The sequence below is a fragment of the Colletotrichum aenigma genome (genome assembly GCF_013390185.1).
Source record: "Colletotrichum aenigma strain Cg56 chromosome Unknown KSG_Cg56_contig03, whole genome shotgun sequence".
Classification (NCBI taxonomy): Eukaryota; Fungi; Ascomycota; class Sordariomycetes; order Glomerellales; family Glomerellaceae; genus Colletotrichum; species Colletotrichum aenigma.
The window spans coordinates 3764439-3786150 of NW_023500909.1; the positions used below are offsets into that span (position 1 = coordinate 3764439).

The 21712-nt window shown below is 54.3% G+C and overlaps 4 protein-coding genes across 4 annotated transcripts; 3 read left to right on the plus strand and 1 right to left on the minus strand.

The window, feature by feature from the left end:
- Positions 1-1288: 1288 nt before the first annotated feature.
- Positions 1289-5252, plus strand: UPF2 (Regulator of nonsense transcripts 2; the record flags this gene model as incomplete). Its single annotated transcript, XM_037320226.1, has 8 exons — positions 1289-1307; positions 1382-1426; positions 1496-3543; positions 3603-4049; positions 4103-4390; positions 4440-4745; positions 4797-4935; positions 4993-5252. The coding sequence occupies 8 exons, from the start codon at positions 1289-1291 to the stop codon at positions 5250-5252; spliced, it is 3552 nt and encodes a 1183-aa protein (XP_037181489.1).
- Positions 5253-10166: 4914 nt separating this feature from the next.
- On the plus strand, positions 10167-12690 carry chsD (Chitin synthase D; the record flags this gene model as incomplete). The annotated part of the gene is made up of 3 exons (XM_037320227.1): positions 10167-10205; positions 10265-10431; positions 10485-12690. The coding sequence occupies 3 exons, from the start codon at positions 10167-10169 to the stop codon at positions 12688-12690; spliced, it is 2412 nt and encodes an 803-aa protein (XP_037181488.1).
- A 1954-nt stretch (positions 12691-14644) lies between these two features.
- Positions 14645-17273, plus strand: hsp88 (Heat shock protein hsp88; the record flags this gene model as incomplete). Its single annotated transcript, XM_037320228.1, has 5 exons — positions 14645-14657; positions 14744-14805; positions 14907-14938; positions 15006-16929; positions 16986-17273. The coding sequence occupies 5 exons, from the start codon at positions 14645-14647 to the stop codon at positions 17271-17273; spliced, it is 2319 nt and encodes a 772-aa protein (XP_037181487.1).
- A 624-nt stretch (positions 17274-17897) lies between these two features.
- Positions 17898-21294, minus strand: CGCA056_v004974 (Eukaryotic translation initiation factor 5B; the record flags this gene model as incomplete). Its single annotated transcript, XM_037320229.1, has 4 exons — positions 17898-18144; positions 18198-20197; positions 20271-20777; positions 20836-21294. 4 exons carry the CDS (start codon positions 21292-21294, stop codon positions 17898-17900), a joined length of 3213 nt encoding a protein of 1070 aa, XP_037181494.1.
- Positions 21295-21712: the final 418 nt, after the last annotated feature.

Here is a 21712-nt window from a genome sequence, read left to right on the forward strand (position 1 = left end):
CTAGGTATTGTTTGGATGATGAATTGGCGCCTGCAATTCGACTGATGCCATTGGGGCGATAAGGACACAAAGCACGACACGGCGTTAGAAGTACGGATGTACCTGGGGTATGTAGACATATAATTATCTCACCAGCGCGGAGATGCTTCAACCAACTCTTTTTCCTGGGCTCTCTCCCTTTATCCTTATCGGCAGACCGGGGTGTAAGGGTATGGGATTGGACGAAGCGTGCGAGCCGGCCCCACGTCTCTGGTTCTCAAGCCCTACTGCCGTGGCACCCAAAACCATTCGCTCAATGTAAGCCAGGAGCAACAAGCAAGAGTGCGGGTAACGATGTGCCTCATCGGCATGCAGGTATCTCGTCCATTGCGTTGTGTGGGCATCATTCTGCTTGGGTCCAGTCGGAAGCCGGCGCGAAGCTCAGAAACCCAAAGGGACGGGCCCTGGAGATGTTCGGAGAAGCAACGTTTGATCATTCGCGACCATGTCCTAGTCGCCGAGAAAATGCCACAATCGTGCCTTGCATCATCCGGTATTTAGTCATGGGCAGCGCGACAACGTAGCCGCGCTCACCTTGGCTCACACTTTGTATTCGGATCCCAAAGACGCGGAGGTCTCGGCCGGTAAGTTCGACCTGGATGGATGACGCCTCGTTGGACTCCTCCTTGAATTGTGGAAAGGCCCTGAACGCCTGACACGCCGTCGTTATCCAGGCATGGCTGGCTCATGGTTTTCTTGCTCTTGACGGCACGGGAAGTTCGTGTACCCCAAGAGGCATGAAAGGGGGCCATGGTGTAGCAAACAATTCTTGAAACCATTGCCTGCTATCCTACCCATCATAAGTATCGTACACATCTCCATGTCCCAGGTAAGACGGGAGATGGAATTTATGGACACTGCGGGCTTAATCTTGAGTACGACCTTGAGGTTGACGGGAATGACGCTTACCGCCCGGACCGCGAAAGCGACCGTGATCTCCCCACATCCACTACACAGGCTTTCACCCGCAAGGCCACCTTCAGACTCACCTAGGACCGTTGTAGACAGGTAGGTAGGTACCTACGGTCCGGACACCTGCTGGGCGCCTAGGGCCTGCCAACCTTGCCTCCGCTTACCTACCACAGCAACCTTGTCCATACAAGCAAACAAGGTAGCGCGCACCTCACTCACATCGACCTCCACTGGAGCATCGCCCGCATTCTCGACGTACGTCAAACGAATCGTCTTCTCGCTCCTGCAAAAGTGCTGACTTTCGGCAAGGCCTCGAGACGAACAAACGCGGTCTGCCATGGATCGTGCAAGGAAGCGTCAGTGACCGTTGCCTCAACTTTTCCTCCCTCGTCCTTTGCGCGCCCCCCTGCTGACTGACGTCGTTTAACAGGCAAATTGCGCTCCCTGAACACCCGCGCTTGGGAAGGCGAGACAGGTCCGTACCATCATGCCCACACCCCGCGATGCTCAAAAACGCCCCTCTCTGACTGCCTGCCCTCCACAGATCTGTTCGCCGCCAGCAAATCCCTCGATTCCTCTCTGAAAAAGAACACTGCCTTCATCAAGCGCCTCCGAACCGCAATCTCCGCTGCCACTCTGAATACCTTCCTCCAGGAGATACGCACCCTCAGCCTGCACAAATACCTCTCCGAGATTGTTTCTGCCTGCTATGAGGGCTTATGCAAACTCAAGTCCCCCGGCGAGATCGAGGCCGGTGTCGAAATCGTCAGCGCTCTGCACCAGCGCTTCGGCCCCAGCGAGTTTACCGAATACTTGGGATGGCTGCTTGGCAAGGGAATGGCCACGCCCGACAAGAGCTTACTCAAGTCACTGGCCCCGGAAGTCCGCGAAAAGGAGGAGAAAGAGCGCTTAACGCGCCAACGAGTGCTCTTGCGCGTCGTCACTGAACTTTGGCTAGTTGATGTCCTCCGGACCCTCGACGATGTTACCCGACCGGACGATGCCACCAAGGGCGCAACAGGCAAGGTTCCCGAGTTGAAGATCAAGGCCCAATCGAACAAGACTGGTGCTGCCGAGCCATTTCCTCTTGAGGTGCTCAAAGACTTGCTTGGACATGACAGAGAGCATGTCAATTTGCCTCTGCTCGTCATTTTCGTCAAGGCCTTTAGCTGGGACATTCTTGGCGTCAAATCTGCGGTGGGCGAGGGCCGAAAAACAGTTGAGGAGGACGGCGCCACGAAGGTTTCCAACGGCCCTGCGCAAAGCGACGGCGACACCGAAGACTCCACAACCGAGACCGATGAACAACCGATCACGCCCCCCGACCTTCAGGAGAAGTTCAAAACCATTCTCAAGAAGTACTTCGAAGATGTGAAAAATCACGTGGTTCGCGATCAAAAGTCCATTCATTCACAGGCCCGACGCAATGCTGAGGCTTACGTCAAATCCGGCGAGGTCTTCGAGGACCGTCAGGCAAATTTCGAAAAGCAGGTCAAGGCTCAGGAGAGACTCGTGGCAAACGCTCAGGCCATCGCGGATGCTATTGGTGCCGACATGCCCGATCTCAAGGACAACGACGATTCTTTGGGGGCATCGAATGGGTCAATCGGCCTGGTCAAGGCAGGAGAGTACCTGCGTGGTCTCGGAGATGGTGCCGGTATCTGGGAGGACGAAGACGAGCGTCGCTTCTACGAAAATCTGGTCGACTTGAAAGGCAAGGTTCCGGGAATTCTTCTGGATGATGGAAAGAAGAAGAAGCCGGATAGTGAGGAGCAAGTGGGCAAGAAGATTGATCCAGCTGAGGCCTCCGAAGCTCCGAAAGTTCCGGACCCATCCGATGACCAGTCTACTGCGATTGCCAACAAGACGATTGGTGCTCAAGTTGATGCTGTACTCGCCCGACTGCCTGATCTCACAAACAAAGACATCATTGACCAGGCTGCCATTGATTTCTGTTACCTGAACTCCAAAGCTTCAAGGAATAGGTTGATCAAGGCCCTGACCGAGGTTCCCAAAGGCCGAGGCGATCTTCTCCCGTCGTGGGCGAGACTGGCTGCGACCTTGGGACGATATATGCCTGATATCCCCAAAGGTCTGGTTGACTATCTCGATGCCGAGTTTCGCAGTCTTCAGAGACGCAAGGACAAGGACTTCCTCGGCCAGGTCCGGTTGAGCAACATCCGGTACCTTGCTGAGCTGACCAAGTTCGGCATCGTCCCTGAGCACGTTGTTTTCCACTGTCTCAAGGTCAGCCTGGACGACTTCTCGAGGATGAACGTTGAAATCATTTGCAACCTCTTGGAGAACTGCGGCCGCTATCTTCTACGCAACCCGGAGACCTCGCCTCGTATGGCAACTTTCCTCGAGACGCTGCAACGCAAGAAGTCTGTCCAGCACATTGGCCAAGCCGAACGCATGCTTATTGAGAACGCTGTCTACTATGTCGACCCTCCCGACCGGCCTGCCATTCAGCAAAAAGAGCGTAACCCTATGGAGCTGTTCATTCGCAAGCTGGTCTACATGGACATGACTAAGCGTAATTACAGTAAGATCTTGAAGCAAATCCGCAGACTTCATTGGGAAGAGGCAGAAGTAAGCAGAATATATTCAGGAACCAATCCAGAGCAGGGATACTAATTTCCACTCTCAAGGTCGTCAGCATCCTGGAAAAGGTTTTCTCTAAACCCGGCAAAGTCAAGTACGGTAACATTCACCTCCTCGCCATTCTGCTCAGCGCACTATACCGATACCATCCCGCGTTTGTGGTGAGGGTTATCGATAATGTTATGGAATCCATTTCCTTCGGCCTGGAGCAGAACGACTTCAAGTTCTATCAACGGCGAATTTCTGAAGTCAAGTACATCGGCGAGCTCTACAATTACAGGATGGTCGAGCACCCAGTCATCTTTGATACCATGTATAAGATTATGACGTTCGGCCACGGTGGTCCTCCTATACCGGGCCGCTTGAATTCCTTCGATCTTCCTGACGACTTCTTCCGCATCCGTTTGATTGCGACAGTTCTCGAAACATGCGGCATGTACTTCGCTAAGGGCGCTGCCGGCAAGAAACTTGACTATTTCCTCTCCTTCTTCCAGGTTCGTGGAACTGTCGTTTCCAGTTCCTGAGTTTGTGGACTGACATGGACCAGTACTACATTTACACTAAACACCCTTTGCCGATGGATATTGAGTTCATCATCCAAGACACTTTTGCTCTCACTAGACCTCAGTGGAAGCTCGCTTCCAACCTAGAAGAAGCTTCAAAGGCCTTCCAACTCGCCATTGCTCAGGACCAGAAGGTTTCAGGGGCAGATAAAATCATTGATCATGATGACGCTTCCATTGGATCTTCTTCAGACGACGAGGACGGAGATGCAGACCTACCTGAAGCCGAGGCCGACGAAGAAGAGACTGATTCTGAGGATGAAGGCATCGAGGTAAGAGATAACAAGTACTGTTGGACCATGCACTAACAAGTATGAATAGGATCAAGAAATCGATCTCTCACATCGCGATTCTGAGAGTGAAGATGAGGCGATAGTTGTTACTCGTCAGCAGGAGCAAATCGATCCGGAGGCTGAGGCTGAATTTGATCGTGAATATGCTAAGATGATGGCTGAGAGTTTAGAGTCGCGCAAGTTCGAGCGCAAGCCGCTTTTCGATGTGCCCTTGCCAGTGCGAGGCAAAAACAAGGAAGCGTCGGCGGGAGGAGAGACTGGAGAGGCTCCTGCGCCTGTGCCCAGCAGCACGATGGCATTCTCTCTATTGACGAAGAAAGGCAATCGCCAGCAGGTGCGTGCCACTCCCCCAATATTCCTATGCGTGTCGCTGACATTTCATCAGACGCGGACCGTGGAGCTGCCTTCGGACTCAACCTTCGCAGTGGCTATGAAAAATCAGCAGCAGGCTGAGAGGGAGGAACAGCAGCGTATCAAGAATCTTGTCTTGAATTATGATCTTCGAGAAAACGACGATCAAGATGGTAATCACAACGAAACAACACTTCATTCAAACCCAAATATTCACAACGTCCGAGCAGGCCACGACAAGCCGACCTCTTACCACCACAACCGATCGGATCGCGGCAAAGACCGCGGCGGACAGAGAGTTCGCAAGCTCCAGCTAAGTGACGTTGACTGGTACGAATCCTCGGCCAAGCGTGGGAACAGCTTCGCGCAGACACATTCTTCATGCTCCAATGCAGTGACGGACAGAGATGAAAGGGAGCAGTCAAAGGCTTCCTTGACGCATCATCTTCATAGCGTTGTCGACAAGCGTGGCAAACCAGCTATGGGCTAGAAGCCTGAATCGGATGCTCGCAAGAAACAGTCTCGCGGATTCCGCCACACTCAAGAATGATTTGCTAACGGGGGGAACCTCGCTCTGAGTACAGGACGTGAAGAAAGTGCATCCTACGGAACTATGGTCCGGGGAAACTATTCATCGCAGGCTATCAGGCGCCGTTCACGAAATCGACTCGACATCAGAGTCGCCGGGAGATCTGGCATGTAGGGTCGACTTCCAAGTCTACCACGACACAGATTCCGTGCCCCGAGCAACAGGAAGTACCAGCGGCCGCCTTCGGCTAAGATTGAGGCTTTCCTGAGGACTTCAACCGACAGCCAATCTGGATGGCCAGCCCACGAGGCCCAGCGAGGTTTGTTGGGTGGCCTCATGGCGAATGATTTTGAGCTTCCACAAGCAGGAGAAGTCACTCACGCAGATAAGATAAATGTGGCGATGGCTAGTCACGAAGCTGGCTAGGATCAGCTTGACGGGATGTACGGGGCCGTAGACGGCGGAAAGGCTCAGTTTGGCAAGGGCCGAAGCAAAACGTTCACATCTTCAGCATCACATCCGAGAACATGATATGCGTTTTCATGGGCTGAAATGTATTGCTACCGGTAAACATCTGGGTCACCGTTGCTTCTAATCTCCAGGCGAAAGACTCATGGCATTCATTCAATAGAGAGATAGAGGGGCAGTGGTGTAGCGAAATACAGACAATGTGTGCACGAAACGAGGTCGCCAACGGCAGGACCGGTGATAGTGAAATCATGGTCGACTGATATCCGACCAAGCATAGCAATCTTTAAAGCGATTATGTGGGAAGGAAGATCGGTGATGACGGGAAAGATTATGGGAGCGGCGATACAGACGGCAGGCCGGACTTGTAAATGATTTGCATCCTAAGCAACCACTTCTCGTGCTATTGCATGTATGTAAGCTTAGAGGACGGCCAGGGCAGACCGGTTCTCTAGCGAAGAATCGGGCAGCCAAGATACGCCGGTTGCGGATGTGGTTTGAGACAGAGGGAAGAGTGGGTGCGGTGGAGAGTGCAGATGCCCCTAGGATGTACGTGAAGCGATGGTGTTTCTTGGCAGGTATTAGCAGCTCAAGTGAGGAAATACGAAAAGTGTAAGTGTTTCAGTTGAGGCAGTTTTTAAGAGGGCGCCATCACTTATTTCATCTCGTGGGCAACTCGTGGGCGAGAAGAAAGAGGGCGAGGCAGTAGGGGCAAGTGGCATTGGAAAAGGCGACTTTGACTCTGCCAGCATGAGTTTGCGAGACAATGATGCCCCCCAACGTCCCGACAACATGTTGCTACGCAGATCATGAATATCGGACGACTATGCCTGTACCTGCCTGCACCTGTAGGCGAGGCAGAAGAGAGGTTGGGAGTTCATGCAGGTACAAAGCATGCAGGTACAAAGCATACCCTGAACTGTGGCCGCGGCAACGGACGAATAGAGACTGAACAGGCCTCCCGGGTATGGCGGACCATGCTGACACGGGATCTGGAATATGATGATTCACGGTAGCCAAGGGACGTGGCACCAGTTCGCGTTTGGTAGACCGCGTCGCTTATTCGTCAGATGTTAATTAGGTCGACGGCGAGCGAGGAGGGGCGCGGCGGCTCACGCAAACGGAAGCTCAAGTAGTACATGCGCGGAAGGTGAGATGATATGCGTTACTTGGGATGGCGTTCGCTTGCCGCTGCCGGTCGCGCCGAAGAAAATCGACGATGTGTATTGAGCTATTAAGTTCCTTGATGCTTCAGTGACGGCTGGCCCATGCATATGGGCGCTGAGTCGGGATGGCGTGCCACTGTGGATGGCAGTGATGGATAGCCATTTGGCCTCCGTCGGGGGCCAGGCTTGAAGTGGAGGAGAGAAGCCGCAAACGAAGGCGTGTGTCATTTTTCGAATATTTTCGAGAGGCGCCAGACGGTGGCAGGAGGTCTCGTATTCCCGCCGTTGTCCCAGGATATCCTGAAATACCACATTCCAGCGATGATTCCATGCCCGCTCGGACGTCCACGGACGTCGTGGGCAGGAGGAGATGGTACCGTTACCATGTCCTCAGACAAGAGACTATGGCGGCATGGAGCCTAGCCTGGGAAGCAGGATGAGAAGCGCATGCGACGACCTGCAAATTGACCATTTTTGGCCGTTGCGATGTTGACGTTGAGACAAACAGAGGCCTTTATGCTGGGGAGTGAAATGCGTCGAGTCCAGGACTGACGAACGTGCTTGCGAGTTCAAACAATTTGGTGAAGCGTCATGATGGTGCGGTACGTCGCTCTGTATGTTTCCTCGGTTGAAAGCTTCAGCGTAGAAGGATAGTGTGGATCCGGAGTTCGGGGAATTTGTCCTTCAGATTGGTGGGCCATTGAAATACCTAGTGAGAACTGAAGAGGGAACGACGGCATTGGTGATGTGAGCGTGCAGTGTGCTGTGGTGAGGAAAGGATTCCCCACACAGCCGGGATCTTCATCTGCAAGATTGGCTGCCCCTGGACTAAATTGTCCTAGCGCACCATCCCAGTCACTTCACAATGGGGCAGAAGAGAACCCCAGATGGGCCAATCGGCGTCTTTCTTGCAGGCATGTGTGGATACCCGGTACAGCTCTATTCGTCTTCGTCGACAGCTTCTTTCAATGTCGCCTCCCTACCTAGGTAGTCCCGATTGTCTAAGAAAAGCAACGCAGTCTTGGCTTTTTAGACAGTGTTAGGATTCTGGAAAACACCACAAGATAATCTCACTCCTGGGAGCCCAGATTCTCGGTGTTCCGCGTCAGACAGTCTGATCTTGTTGTTCCGTTTGTCAGCCATGGAAAATGTCGCCTGAAGAAAGGTAAGGTTTAGGCAAGAACAGATGTTTAAGCATATCGATATCCACGGCAACCGGAGCTGCAGAAAGGTGAAAAGACCAAAATAAGGTGAAGATGACAGGATGAGCCAATGCCGGCCAGAGTCCTCAGATAGCTCAAACACCATCCGAGTGCGTGCATGCATATATGCAGTAATTCATTCCTCTGCCGTACTACGATCAGCTTGCAGCAGACATCGATCACCAAGTCATCCATCCAGCCAGTGTCCACGCCCCACGGTTCCTTGCTCTTAGCGGCCCCCACCGCCTAACCCCGGTTGCGCTTCTCGTCGATCAGGCCCGCTCAGCGGCTCGTCTGATCCTAGGTGATGAAGAGTGAAGAACAACTTGCAGAGCTTGGGTATGCAGCTAGGCAGCTCACCTGTTACCGTACGGATACCACACAGCTCCTTCCTACTTTCCACCGCGCTCGGATGTTTTGTCTCGACAACCCATCGCGCACGCGGTCTGCTTGGGCCCTGCCAACGGTGGGGGAGCTCTCAGGCTCAGATACCAAAAATTCTCGGGCCCGGCTGGGCTGTGCATTCCACGCACAGCAGGCCAAGACATGTCCATCGATTTCATCCTGGTCCCTGCTCCCGTCGCGCGGGATCCTCTCGTCTCATCCCATCAACGAGCGCGGCAAGACATCGACCATGGGGCAGGCCCAATCCGACCAAGCATGGGAAGAACGTCCGTTGTGTCTGCCAGCTTGCCGTCTTCGCCGCAGGTCGGAAATGTGCCTTGATCTATTCATCTACGGATACCCGTACCAGGGGTCCAACTGACACCACCAAATATCTTACATGCTCTCTCGTTCTCGGCCTGGGAAGCTTTAGCAGCATTTCTGGGCGGAGCTCTTGCCACGACGGCAGCCCCGACCGTCATCGTTCCCATGCTGCGCAGACGAAGCCGGAGGCGTCTAACACCGCGCACCAAAAGACGCCTCCGGGACCCGAGAGGCGTGCACTTTGCAGCAGCGTGCAGTGCGTGTGGTGCCTCGAACCGGCCGGTCTCAATTCCAAAGGGCCAACCCATGTGTGAATTCGGGCGGCCGTACGCGCTTGATGCCCCCCAAATTGTTCTCTAGCTCGGTGTCGGCGTCCATCCAAACAACTGTGACCTGACCCGTGCGTGTTGGGCATCCCTGAACGTTGATGCTCGCTTTTCTGGGTGTTTGTTTGCTTCCCTGCTTGCTCTCTTCTGTTTGGCTTATTCACTCAATCAGCCTGTGCCGGAAAGATCCAAACCGGGCGTGTTGCCTAGGGTCGAGTCTCGAAGCCATCGGTGCCTCTCCGTCGACGGCCCCTTTCCCTTTCCGTCGCCCCCCCCCCCCACGTCAAGCTCAGGACCTCTCAAGACGTATATACAAGCCGGTCGACCCGTCCCATCATCTGATTGTCCATTCAGCGCCTCTTTAGCTCCCAACACTCCTCAGCTCTTCTTTGTCCTCGACTGCTGATCCCGCCGATGATATACTCGTTGATCTCATAAGACCTGACTGACGACTCGATCATATCCGACCAACTTTGTGGCACTTGGGAAGCCAGAAGGGGGGAAAGCGTTGGTTTGGGAGGTGAGTTGATGCCTCATCCGGTGTCTGAGAAGGTACCCCAGACTCACACGCATCAAAAAGGCAACGACGCCCACAAACATTCGCCTTGGGGAGGACAAAACCCGTCTCTCGGGAGCATCTATCCCATCAGCAAGTACGGAAATCAGCCGCATAGCCAGTGGTGCACTGGTTCGAAAAGTTCTACGCCGGGTCGCCACCCTCCGAGCCACGATACCTTCCTCCAGCCCGACTTTTCCTGTTCCACAAACTCTCGGGAACCAGTGATAAAGATAGCACACCCCAAACAAGCGAACTGCAACTACCCGACCACACCACGTCGAACCTGCACGATCCCGTCTCTTACACCGCGACTTGAATTTTCTTGGGACGGCTAAGGGGCAACCTTCCGTCAGGCACTTCGCCCTCCCGGGTTTGGCAAACGAGCCTGCATAGCTCTTCACCTCATCATCTGTAGCTCAGAGAACAACAGATATCGATCATACAAGATGGCGGGCGATGTGGAATACTCATGGGCGCCCAAAGACGTAGGCAACGACCATTTGGCAAAGACTCTTTGGCCAGTCTTGACTAACGCGAGGTTCAGATCGTTTACACGGCGATTGTCGGCGTGGTGATGCTGGCTGCCATCTTGGAATGGTTCTTGTGGATTGCTGCATTTTGTTACTGCCTGTGGAAGGTCTTCCTCAAGGCCGAACATTGGACTATTAGGGTACTGGCAGTCGTCGTTGGCATCCTGTTCACATGCTTCAGGTAGGTACTCGGCGTGCGGACCATATCCTCAGACCTCACTGACCTTATTGCAGAGCCATTTTCCTCCCCATCATGATCGTCACTCTGCCGCTACCTAGTGTGGTCGTTGCAGTGTGGCCTGACGCCATGGTCAAGGGCCTTCAATGGTTCGCCTTCTGGAGTTTTGCCGGTCTCTTGACCATTCCATGGCTCTTCTGCGTTTACCAATTGGTTACAAATCAGCTGGGTCGCACAAAGAGAATCAAGCAGGTTCTCGACGAAGTCTCCGCACCAAAGGTTGTGATTGTCATGCCCGTTTACAAAGAAGACCCCGATGTCCTTGTCGTCGCCATCAACTCTGTCGTCGACTGTGACTACCCGCCGTCATGTATTCACGTCTTCCTGTCATTTGACGGCGACCAGGAGGATGAATTGTACTTGAACACCCTCGAAAAACTAGGAGTGCCATTGACCCTCGAGACGTACCCCAAGAGTATCGACGTTACCTACAAGTCCGCTCGCATTACGGTTTCCCGTTTCCCCCACGGAGGAAAGCGCCACTGCCAGAAGGCTACGTTCAAGCTCATCGACAAGGTCTACGAGACTTACCTCAAGAGAAACGACAACCTCTTCATTCTCTTCATCGACTCTGATTGCATTCTCGACCCCACTTGCCTGCAGAACTTCGTTTTCGACATGGAACTGAGCCCCGGCAACCACCGAGACATGTTGGCCATGACTGGTGTTATCACGTCTACGACTAAGAAGCACAGCTTGATCACCCTACTTCAAGACATGGAGTATATTCACGGCCAACTCTTTGAGCGTACTGTCGAGTCAGGATGCGGTGCCGTCACCTGTCTTCCTGGAGCTTTGACAATGCTACGTTTCTCGGCATTTCGTCGCATGGCCAAGTACTACTTTGCTGATAAGGCGGAGCAATGCGAGGATCTCTTCGACTTTGCAAAGTGCCATTTGGGTGAAGACCGTTGGCTCACTCATTTGTTCATGATTGGAGCCAAGAAGCGGTATCAGATCCAAATGTGCACTTCGGCCTTTTGCAAAACTGAGGCTGTCCAGACTTACAGGTCTCTTATCAAGCAGCGTCGGCGTTGGTTCCTGGGTTTCATTACCAACGAGGTTTGCATGCTTACTGACTGGCGTCTTTGGAGACGTTATCCCCTTCTGGTTCTTGTCCGCTTCATGCAAAACACCATCCGTACTACGGCCCTCTTGTTCTTCATCATGGTCCTTGCCATCATCACGACTTCCAAGAAGGTCGAGAACTTGCCTGTCGGGTTTATCGCCATCTCCTTGGGTTTGAACTGGCTGATGATGTTGTACTTCGGTGCCAAGCTGAGGAGATTCAAGATCTGGCTGTACCCCATCATGTTCATCCTGAACCCCTTCTTTAATTGGTTCTACATGGTTTACGGCATTTTCACCGCCGGTCAGAGAACCTGGGGAGGACCGAGAGCCGACGCCGCCACTGCCGATGTTGATACCACACCTCAGGAAGCCATTGAGCAAGCCAAGGAAAATGGAGACGAACTCAACATTGTGCCGGAGAGTTTCATCCCTGCCACACAGGCTCGCAAGGAAAGCATTGCAGGTGGCAAGGGGAACATGGGACCAATGGGCCGAAAGCACAGCGTGGTACAGCCACCTTCAAACCTCGAGGGACGTTTCGCAGCCAGAGAGAAGACGGCCAGCGGATGGTATGTCAATGCAGAAGACTCTCCGGTCACCGTCAACCGGTCCGGGCCAAGCGGGTTCGGGCCGGCGTGGGCCTTGCAGTCGCGCGACTCGTTCGACAGTATGGTGTCGTCGCAGACCGCTGGCAACTCGGTTTATGTTCCTCGACGTGTGGAGAGTATCATGGGCGACGAAGACCGCAAGAAGTATGAAATGGCACAGCAGAGCCAGTTCAACCAGTTCTTGGCGAATTCTAAGCGATTCGGCGGACAGCAGGCTTCGGGTCAGGTGTACGAGTACTCCGAGTCGGAAATGAAGCGAGCCGGATACCATGACGCTGACCCATTGGAAGGGGGCCCTTACACAGACAACGTGAGGCTGGCAAACGTTGATAATCGGCCCAAGTCTGGTGAAGGTCGTCAAGGCCTTGCCGCGTCACACTCGGCACGAAGCGGCCGGAGCCCTCTGGCACGTGCCAGTCTCGTTCGCACAAGCCCGTTGGAAGACGTTCAGTCTGAGGGAGAGAGCTCCAGCAACGGCGGTGGGCCCAGCCGAGACCACTCTCCCAAAGGAAATGGCAGGTGAAGCAGCTGAAAACGGAGACTGAAGTGTGGGGTATGGTGAGAAGAATGGATTCATATGCATATTACTGGCGTTGGTACGGGGGTTCAGAGAAGAGCTGACAGGTAAAGAGGTGTGGGCACCATCAACATCATTCCTTTTGTATACTCAAATCGTTATGCCCACACGTCGGCCATGTAAAAGCCTGAAAGCGAAGAGTTTGTTTGTGTCGAGTTTGCGCGGCAGTCGGCAGATGATAACAATATCCGACCTATTAGCAAGATTTACCTAATGCAATGTGGCTTCGAAGCGATTGAAATCTTGGACTGTGATGATATTGGGTAATGAGAGGTGATGGCACAGCCAGTGGTAAGCCGAAGGAGGAAGAACCATGGTAAGCCAAGCTGCTGTGTCGGTCCTGTTCCTGGCCAGGCGGGCAGGTTCGCGTCTATATCAGCAGTATTCCGGATGATGCTCCGAGAGCGACTGATGATTCTCTAGGCTGGATTGGACGGCAGGTAGCATCTTCGGTAAAGTTGGGGGAAGTCTAGGGGGATGTACATGGCAACAGTGGTGTCTTTGAGGGATTGCATTACACATCGGGTGGATATCGCCAAGATTAGATTAGATAAACCGGGTGGGTTGCACTTGCATCATTGATCAGTGCCTACCTTGGGTACTAAGCAGCATCACGCGGATGGCCTTCTCACCGCGACAGACGCTCCGGGCCTTGCGATGGCTCACGCTGTCAACGGAGCACGTCTGCCGGTCTACCATTGATGCCACAGTCTCAAGTTTGGCGTTGTTTCTGGTAGCTTCGTGCCTGTGTAGTTGGGTCGGAGCTATTGCGCCGGAACTCAATCTGGATTTGACAGATGAAGGATCCCTGGCTGTATCTATACCCTGGGCGGGCGTGGCCCCGCGCGAGGAGCTGGCATGCGACAGAGGTCCAGGAGTGAACTTGAAGCCTGGAGGACTCGGTCATGTCGTTGGATTCAGAGGGATGGAGGACACTGGTATCATGTGGAGTCCTTCACGGGGACCATAAGGCATATCCTTTCCGCCATTGGCGTAACCCACGATGCTTGCCTTGAATGCTGCTTGCCTCGCCTTACTTACGTAGCAGGCTCCAGAGGCTTGAGCCAGTTGGAGATTGCCAAGTGAGGGGTGGAGGGGTGGAGGGGCAGGGCTGGAGGGGTGACGGACACCGCAGGCCTGGACCTGGGCATCTTTCCTCCGGTGAGAGGAACAGCAAAGAACGAGGGAGAATCTTCTTTCCCATTCCGCGCCCACCAATATTTAGCGGACCGACACCTGTTGAAAATTCTGGCGGGGCAGGACACGTTCCCGTCCCGCCCAATCCATGCCTTTGAAACTCCCAGCACGCAACATCCACTGAGAAGAAGCGCCTCTTGCTGTGTACGACTCACTGCCTGGACCACTGTCTTCGAACCGTACAGGGCACCTACCATCCCGGGCCTACCTAGCACTGTCTACCTTACTTAGCGTTGGCCAAGTACCTCCCCACCACAGCTTCGACCAGGAGTACATCCACACACACACACACACATCTGAACCCCCCCCCTTCTTCTTACCTCACCGGCCCCGGTCTGACTAGCCGCTTGCTGGAGGGACGCAGCCTCTGCACCTTTTTTTTTTTTTTTCTTTCCCACGCCCGCTCCCACACACATCCCACCTTCAGGCTCTCTTGCATATCGACAAACTCTTTAAACCTTGCATTTACCTGTGTTCTGTTTTCTCCCAACATCAACGAGACGACCCTTCGACTCGACCGCTTGCGCATACCCTTTCAGCAAGTCGGATAACCGCCATCCACGCACTTCAACCTCCCATCACCATATCTGCCTTCCCAGCAGCGCTGTTTGTGAGCAACCCCGCCACATTTCACCAACCAAAAAAGTCCGCTGGACAACCCTTGTTTACACAACCGAGTAGCACTTGAACACCGCCGCCCATCATGAGTGTCGTTGGTAAGTTGAGCGCACCGCTCCCCCTTTTGTCGCCTGTCCATATCCCAAATGCCGGATCGGTTGCTGATGCGCATTGTCTCCTACAGGTGTCGATTTCGGAACCCTTAAAACGGTCATTGCCGTCGCCAGGAATCGCGGTGTCGATGTGGTGCGTACCCAACATTACCTGCCCCTCCCCCTCCTCCTCCTCGAGGAGGGAAAAAAAGATGGACTTGCGACAGAACGATAACTGACATTTGCCCTCAACAGATCACCAATGAGGTTTCCAACCGTGCCACGCCGTATGTACCTTTCTACCCCCAAACTCTTGCAAATGCTCGAACCAGTTCAACTGATACCATCCTGTAGGTCGGTCGTCGGCTTCGGACCCAAGTCGCGATACCTCGGCGAGTCTGCCAAGACGCAAGAAATCTCTAACCTCAAGAACACCGTCAGCTGCCTCAAGCGCTTGGCTGGCCGCACCTTCAACGACCCTGATACCCAGATCGAGCAGCAATACATAACTGCCCCCCTTGTTGACGTCAACGGACAAGTTGGCGCTGAGATCTCCTACCTGGGCAAGAAGGAAAAGTTCACCAACACTCAGCTTATTGCCATGTACCTGAGCAAGATCAAGCAGACCACTCAGGCTGAGCTCAAGCTCCCCGTCTCCGACTTGGTCATGAGCGTTCCCGCCTGGTTCACCGACATCCAGCGCCGCGCTCTCATCGACGCTGCCGAGATTGCCGGCCTCAAGCTCCTCCGCCTCATGAACGACACGACTGCCGCCGCCCTCGGCTGGGGCATCACCAAGCTCGACCTTCCCGCCCCTGAGGAGAAGCCCCGCCGCGTTGCCTTTGTCGACATCGGCCACAGCAACTACACTTGCTCGATCGTTGAGTTCAAGAAGGGCGAGCTGGCTGTCAAGGGTACTGCTTTCGATCGCCACTTTGGTGGCCGTGACTTCGACAAGGCCCTCGTCGACCACCTTGGCAAGGAGTTCAAGGGCAAGTACAAGATCGACATCCACTCCAACGGTCGCGCCATGGCCCGAACCATCGCCGCTGCCGAGAAGTGCAAGAAGATTCTGTCTGCCAACCAGCAGGCCCCCGTCAACATCGAGTCTATCATGAACGACATCGATGTCTCGGCTATGATCACCCGCCAGGAGTTCGAGGCTTTGGTCGAGCCTCTCCTGACCCGTGTTGCCGTTCCTCTCGAGCAGGCTCTTGCTGATGCCAAGCTCACCAAGGACGACATTGACGTTATCGAGGTCATCGGTGGCGGTAGCCGTGTCCCCGCCCTGAAGGAGAGAATCCAAGACTTCTTTGGCAAGCCCCTGTCTTACACTCTGAACCAGGATGAGGCTGTCGCTCGTGGTGCAGCCTTTAGCTGTGCTATCCTGTCGCCTGTGTTCAGAGTCCGTGACTTCACTGTCCAGGACATCATGAGCTACCCCATCGAGTTTGGTTGGGAGAAGGCCCCCGATATTCCTGATGAGGACACCAGCCTGACCGTCTTCAACCGCGGCAACGTTCTGCCGTCCACCAAGATTCTTACTTTCTACCGCAAGCAGCCTTTCGACCTGGAGGCTCGCTACGCCAACCCTGCAGAGCTGCCCGGCAAGATCAACCCCTGGATCGGTCGTTTCTCTGTCAAGGGCGTCAAGGCCGATGGCAAGGACGACTTCATGATCTGCAAGCTCAAGGCTCGTGTTAACATTCACGGTGTCCTGAACGTTGAGAGTGGCTACTACGTCGAGGATCAGGAGGTTGAGGAGGAGATCAAGGAGGAGGATGGCGAGAAGAAGGACCCCGATGTGAGTGTTACCATGCTTCGTTCGAAAACAGTGTCTTCCGAATCGGGAGGCTACCAGGAGTCGCCCCTGAAGCGGCGACGCCACCATGCCGACCCCGAGGCTGGCTTTTCCCTTGCTCGTGTTTCTGGAGATGCCGATGAGCCGAAATTAACTTATTTTCCCTCGCAGGCCATGGAGACTGACAACAAGGACGATGGACCCAAGAAGACTCGCAAGGTCAAGAAGCAGGTCCGCAAGGGTGATCTTCCTATTGTCAGTGGCACAGCATCGCTCTCCGAGTCCGCGAGAACCTCGCTCCTGGAGAAGGAGGCGGCCATGGTTATGGAGGACAAGCTCGTCGCCGACACGGAGGAGAAGAAGAACGAGCTGGAGGCATACATCTACGATCTCCGCAACAAGCTCGACGACCAGTACGCCGAGTTCGCCAGTGACGAGGAGAAGGCCAAGATCCGCGAAAAGCTTGAGGCGAGCGAGGTGAGTGCATATTGTTATTTACCGAGAAGTATGCTTCAACTAATCATGATACTCAGGACTGGCTCTACGACGAGGGCGAGGACACCACCAAGGCTGTTTACGTCGCCAAGCTTGACGAGATCCGTGCCATGGCCGGACCCATTGTCCAGCGCCACTTCGAGAAGGTAGAGGAGGAGCGACGAATTGTCCAAGAGAGAGTGGAGGCTGAGAAAGCCGCCAAGCGAGCCGCTGAGGAGGAGGCTCGCAAGGCTGCTGAGGCCGAGAAGTCTGCGGATGCTCCCAAGGACGAGGAGATGACAGACGCTAAGCCCGAGGTCGAGGAGGCTGGCGAGGGCACGAAATAGAATCCCGTGAACTTGGCTGACTTCTGAACAAGAGAAGTAGTGGTGACGGAGAAAAAGAAGCAACGAAGAAGATAGAATAGACCCAAGTTATGGTTTCTTTCGGGTTGGCATAGGGTTATTAGGCTAGAGCAGCTTCGACGGTTATCATGGAATGAGAGCAATGACATGACAATTTGATGATATTCTGGAATTTCAATCATGTCTACAGACCAGGCCTCCCGAGCGATGGTGGTGAGGAAGTTGAGTGCGGCTCCCCTAGTTGCTTGTCAGCATGCTCGCTACCAAGCGGCACGCACACATGGTCAAGTGCTTCATGAAAATTCTTCTCTCTTCGTCTTTAATGACGACCAGAATTACCGCAAGAATGCTTTTGGAGGGGGGCTTCTTTTTGGGGGAGGGGGAAGATGTCTCGTACACAAAAGAACACAAACTCTTTTCTTCTCGCAATTCTCTCCACCTACGTGTCCATCCATCCATGTCCATGCCGTCCATATGTTTTCCCGCCAACCTTTTCATCCCTTCATGTTCATACTTCTCTTGGCCAGCCATTACACAACCCTCATGACATGTTTGTGAACCCAAAAAATAATAATGAAAGACGCAATTGCTTTGGGGGGTGTGCATTTAATGGATGTCGAAGAGAGGCTTGAGCTTGATGATGAGTTGCCACTCGTCGTTGGTAACCTCCTTGCGATAGAACTCCTTGAGCGTGTCGATGGAGGCACGGGAGATAAGAGAGTACAGAGTGTCAGCCTCTTCAAGCTGGCGGCCGTACGTGGGCTGAGAGCCACCCATCTCGATCTTGACGGCCACGGAAGGCTGGCCCTTCTTGCAGACGGGAATCTGCTTGTGGTCACGTTCGATGGAAGTACTGAGTAGAAATTAGCATCTCTCTGTACCTGGAAAGGGGTGATAAGAACTTACACTCTGCCCAAGCTGACGACTTCCTTGACACCCGTCACCGCATTCGTTTTGACGGCTGCAATAGGGGTGTTGACCTTCAACTGACCCTCCGCGACGTCAACACCGACGACAATAGGGTTTGTCTTGTTGAAGACGGCAACGGTGTTGAGGACGCAAGGGAAGACGGCCAACATCTTGGACTCCTCCTTCTTCTTCTCCAAAAGATCCGCCATGTGCTTCGTGAAGGCGTCAAAGAGATGGTAAATGATGTCTGCAGTGAAGATCTTGACTCCGACCTCGTCGGCGTAAGACTGCGCCTCCTTGTCGACCTTGACATCGAAGCAGAGCATTACGGCGTAGTCTGCGGCCTTCTCCAACATGATGCCAGCTTGCATGACATCACGCTTGAAAACCGGACCGATTCCAACGTTGGCGACGGGGATCTTGCAGTCCTTGAGGAAGTCGAGCAAGGCCTCGAGAGAACCAAGGGTAGAGGCCTGGACACTGACACCGCGGCCCGTCTTCTCGACTCTGCTAAACAGAGTGGCGAGATCAGACTCCACCTCGTCGATGAGATCGTCCTCATCGTCGTCAGGGCCAACAACCATCATACGAGAACCAGCAATGGCGCCTTCAAGACCAGGAGCGCTGATCTTGACACCCAAGGCAGCCTTGACCTCCTTGTTGTGCACGTAAGCAGACTTGAGACGGAGCTCACGCAGTGGTGCCGGCGTCAGCAGCGCACGAATATTTGTGACGATGGCTCCTTCTACACCACACAAGACTATCCGGTCACCTTCGCGAAGTATACCGTTGGACAGGATGACGTCGATGGTCATGCCGAAACCCTCGATGGCCTTGACCTCGAGAACAGTGGCCTGAACCTCGGAGAGGTACATGAGAGATCCAACCATACGCTCCTGAGTGAGATGCACAATCAGCTTGAGCATGTCTGGGATACCCTCACCGGTGTGTGCAGAAGTGGGGATGAGGGAGACGTTCTTGGCCATGGACTTGTTTTCGTAGAACAGCTCGGCGTTGAAACCCTGCTCGGCAAAGGCGAGCTTGGTCTGCTCGAGACGGTTCTTGAACTCGTTCTGGACGCTCTTAGGCTGGAGAGCCAAACTCTCCTGGAAGCCGTTGTTATCGATCTTCTTCCAGCCGTAGAGACGATCGATCTTGTTGAGCGCAACGACGAAGGGAGTCTTCCTGTCACGCAGCATTCTCATGGACTCTAGCGTCTGGGGCTCCAGACCGTGCATGATGTCGACGACGAGAATGGCAATGTTACAGAGAGACGAACCGCGCGATCGCAGGTTGGAGAAAGACTCGTGACCGGGTGTGTCGATGACGAGGAGACCAGGGACCTTGAACTCGAACTCGCCGTTGGGGTTGACGACGGCAGTCTTCTGCTTGATGGCCTCGACGGGGAAGTAAGTCGCACCAATCTGCTGAGTGATACCGCCTGCTTCGCCCTCCTGGACGTTGGTCTGACGAATCTTGTCGAGAAGCTTTGTCTTTCCAGTATCGACGTGACCCAGAATACAGCAAATAGGGGAGCGCAGGTTGTCCTTGGATCTGGCAGCCAGAGCAGCCTGGTGGGCCTTCTCACGACGCTCAGCAGCCTCCTTCTTGCGCTGAAGTTCGGCTTGACGGGCGGCGGACTCTCTCTCATCCTCAGAGTCGGACTCAGATTCGGACTCCTCGTCCTCATCATCGTCCTCGTCTTCATTCTGAGCAGACTTCTCACCGGCCTTTCCGTTGGCCTTGGCCGCCTCCTTCTTCTCTTGCTCATCTTCGGTGTCAGCATCCCAGCTGTCCTTGACATCATCGTCTTCGGCGGCAGCAGCGGCCTCCCAATCGTCCTCCAACTCGCTTTCTTCGGCAGCCTTCTTCTTGGCCTCGGCGGCCTCGGCCTCGGCCTTTTCTTTCGCCGCCTTCTCCTCCGCCTCCTTGGCCAGCTGCTCTGCCTGCTGCCTCGCGCGTTCGGCGGCCTCGGCGAGAGCCTTCTCCTCGTCGATCTACATTGCGTGATTAGCATCAGAACCAAGCCAACCGATCTTAGAAACCGAAGATCAGACTCTTAGGCCATACCTGGTTTTGTTGCTTGCGACCTCCCTTCTTCTTGTTCTCGTAGACGGGCTTCTTCTTCTTCTCGCCCTCGTCGCTGGGACCGACCTTGATACCGGCAGCAAGCATTTGCTGGAGCTTGCGCTCATTGCGGGCCTTCTCCTCCTTCTGTGCTTTGGTCAAGAATTTGCCCTCCTTCTTGAGCTGCTCGATCTTCTCCTTCTCCTTCTGCTTCTTGAGGGCCTTGGCCTCTTCCCTGCGTTTGGACTCTTCCTCGAGGCGGGCTTCCTCTTCGGCAATCCGTGCCTTCTCTTCCTCAGCCAAACGGGTCTCTTCTTCTTGCTTGCGGCGCAGCTCCTCTTGCTGCTTCTGGATCATGGCCAGATGAGCAGGGATCTTCTTCTTCTTACCACCCTTCTCCTCGACAGGGGCCGGAGCAGCGGCGGGGGCGGGGGTGTCCTTCTTCTCCGGAGCCGCCTCCTTGGCCGGTTCGGCAGCCTTCGCTGGAGCGCCACCCTTCTTCTTCGCAGCCTGCGCGACGAGTTCAGCGCGATCATGTGCAGAGCCAGTAGGTTTTGTTGATACTCACCTGCTCCTTCTTACGCTGCTTCTCCCTCTCCTTCTTCAGCTTTTCCTTCTCAGCTTTGGTCAACACACGACCAGAAGTATCATCGTCTTCGCCGGCCGGGGGAGCGGGTGCAGGGGCGGCCTGCTTGCCCTTGCCACCCTTGCCACCCTTGCCCTTCTTCTCGGGCAGAGCGAACTCGTCGTCCATATTGGCTTCTTCGGGAGCCTTCTCGGCGAGATCGGGGGAAGCTTCGGGCTCAGGGATGGGCTCGACGGGCTCCTCAATACCCTTCTTCTTCCTCTTCTCTCTGTTCTTGCGCATGGTGGCCATCAAACCTCCCGCGCCGCCCGCATCTTCATCTTCGGCTGGCGCTTCGGCAGCAGCCTCTGGAGCGCCATCGGCGGGGGCGATGCTCTCACCGAGCTCGTTCTCCCAGTCGTCGTTGGCCCGGGCCTTGTTACCCTTCTTCTTGGGCGGCATTTTGGCGGGTATCAATTGGGCGAACTGGGGTTTGAAAAGTGTGTTCCTGGATGCAAGGTGTGCCCAAAGGGGAGGGGGAGAAAAGGTTGCCAGTTGTGGGCGACGCCAGAAAATGAGTGACGGAGAGAATCAATCGAAATTCCCAAGGATGTGTGGGGTAGTTCCTTTTTTTTTTTTTTTTCCCCCTTCTCGGCGGGCGTCTCAAGCACGAAAAGGTGGTACGGCAGCAGTTCAAGTGGTAATAAATCACGAATCACTGGTATGCTGATACTACTCAGTCAACATCCTCTTGATGGCTATTTATCCCAACGAATGTAGAAGGACCGCCGTGGATATTTCGTCGAGTTTTGGGAAGTGAATAGGACAGATGGAGAGAGAGAGAGAGAGAGCGTATCCGTACATCAGCACATTCACTGCG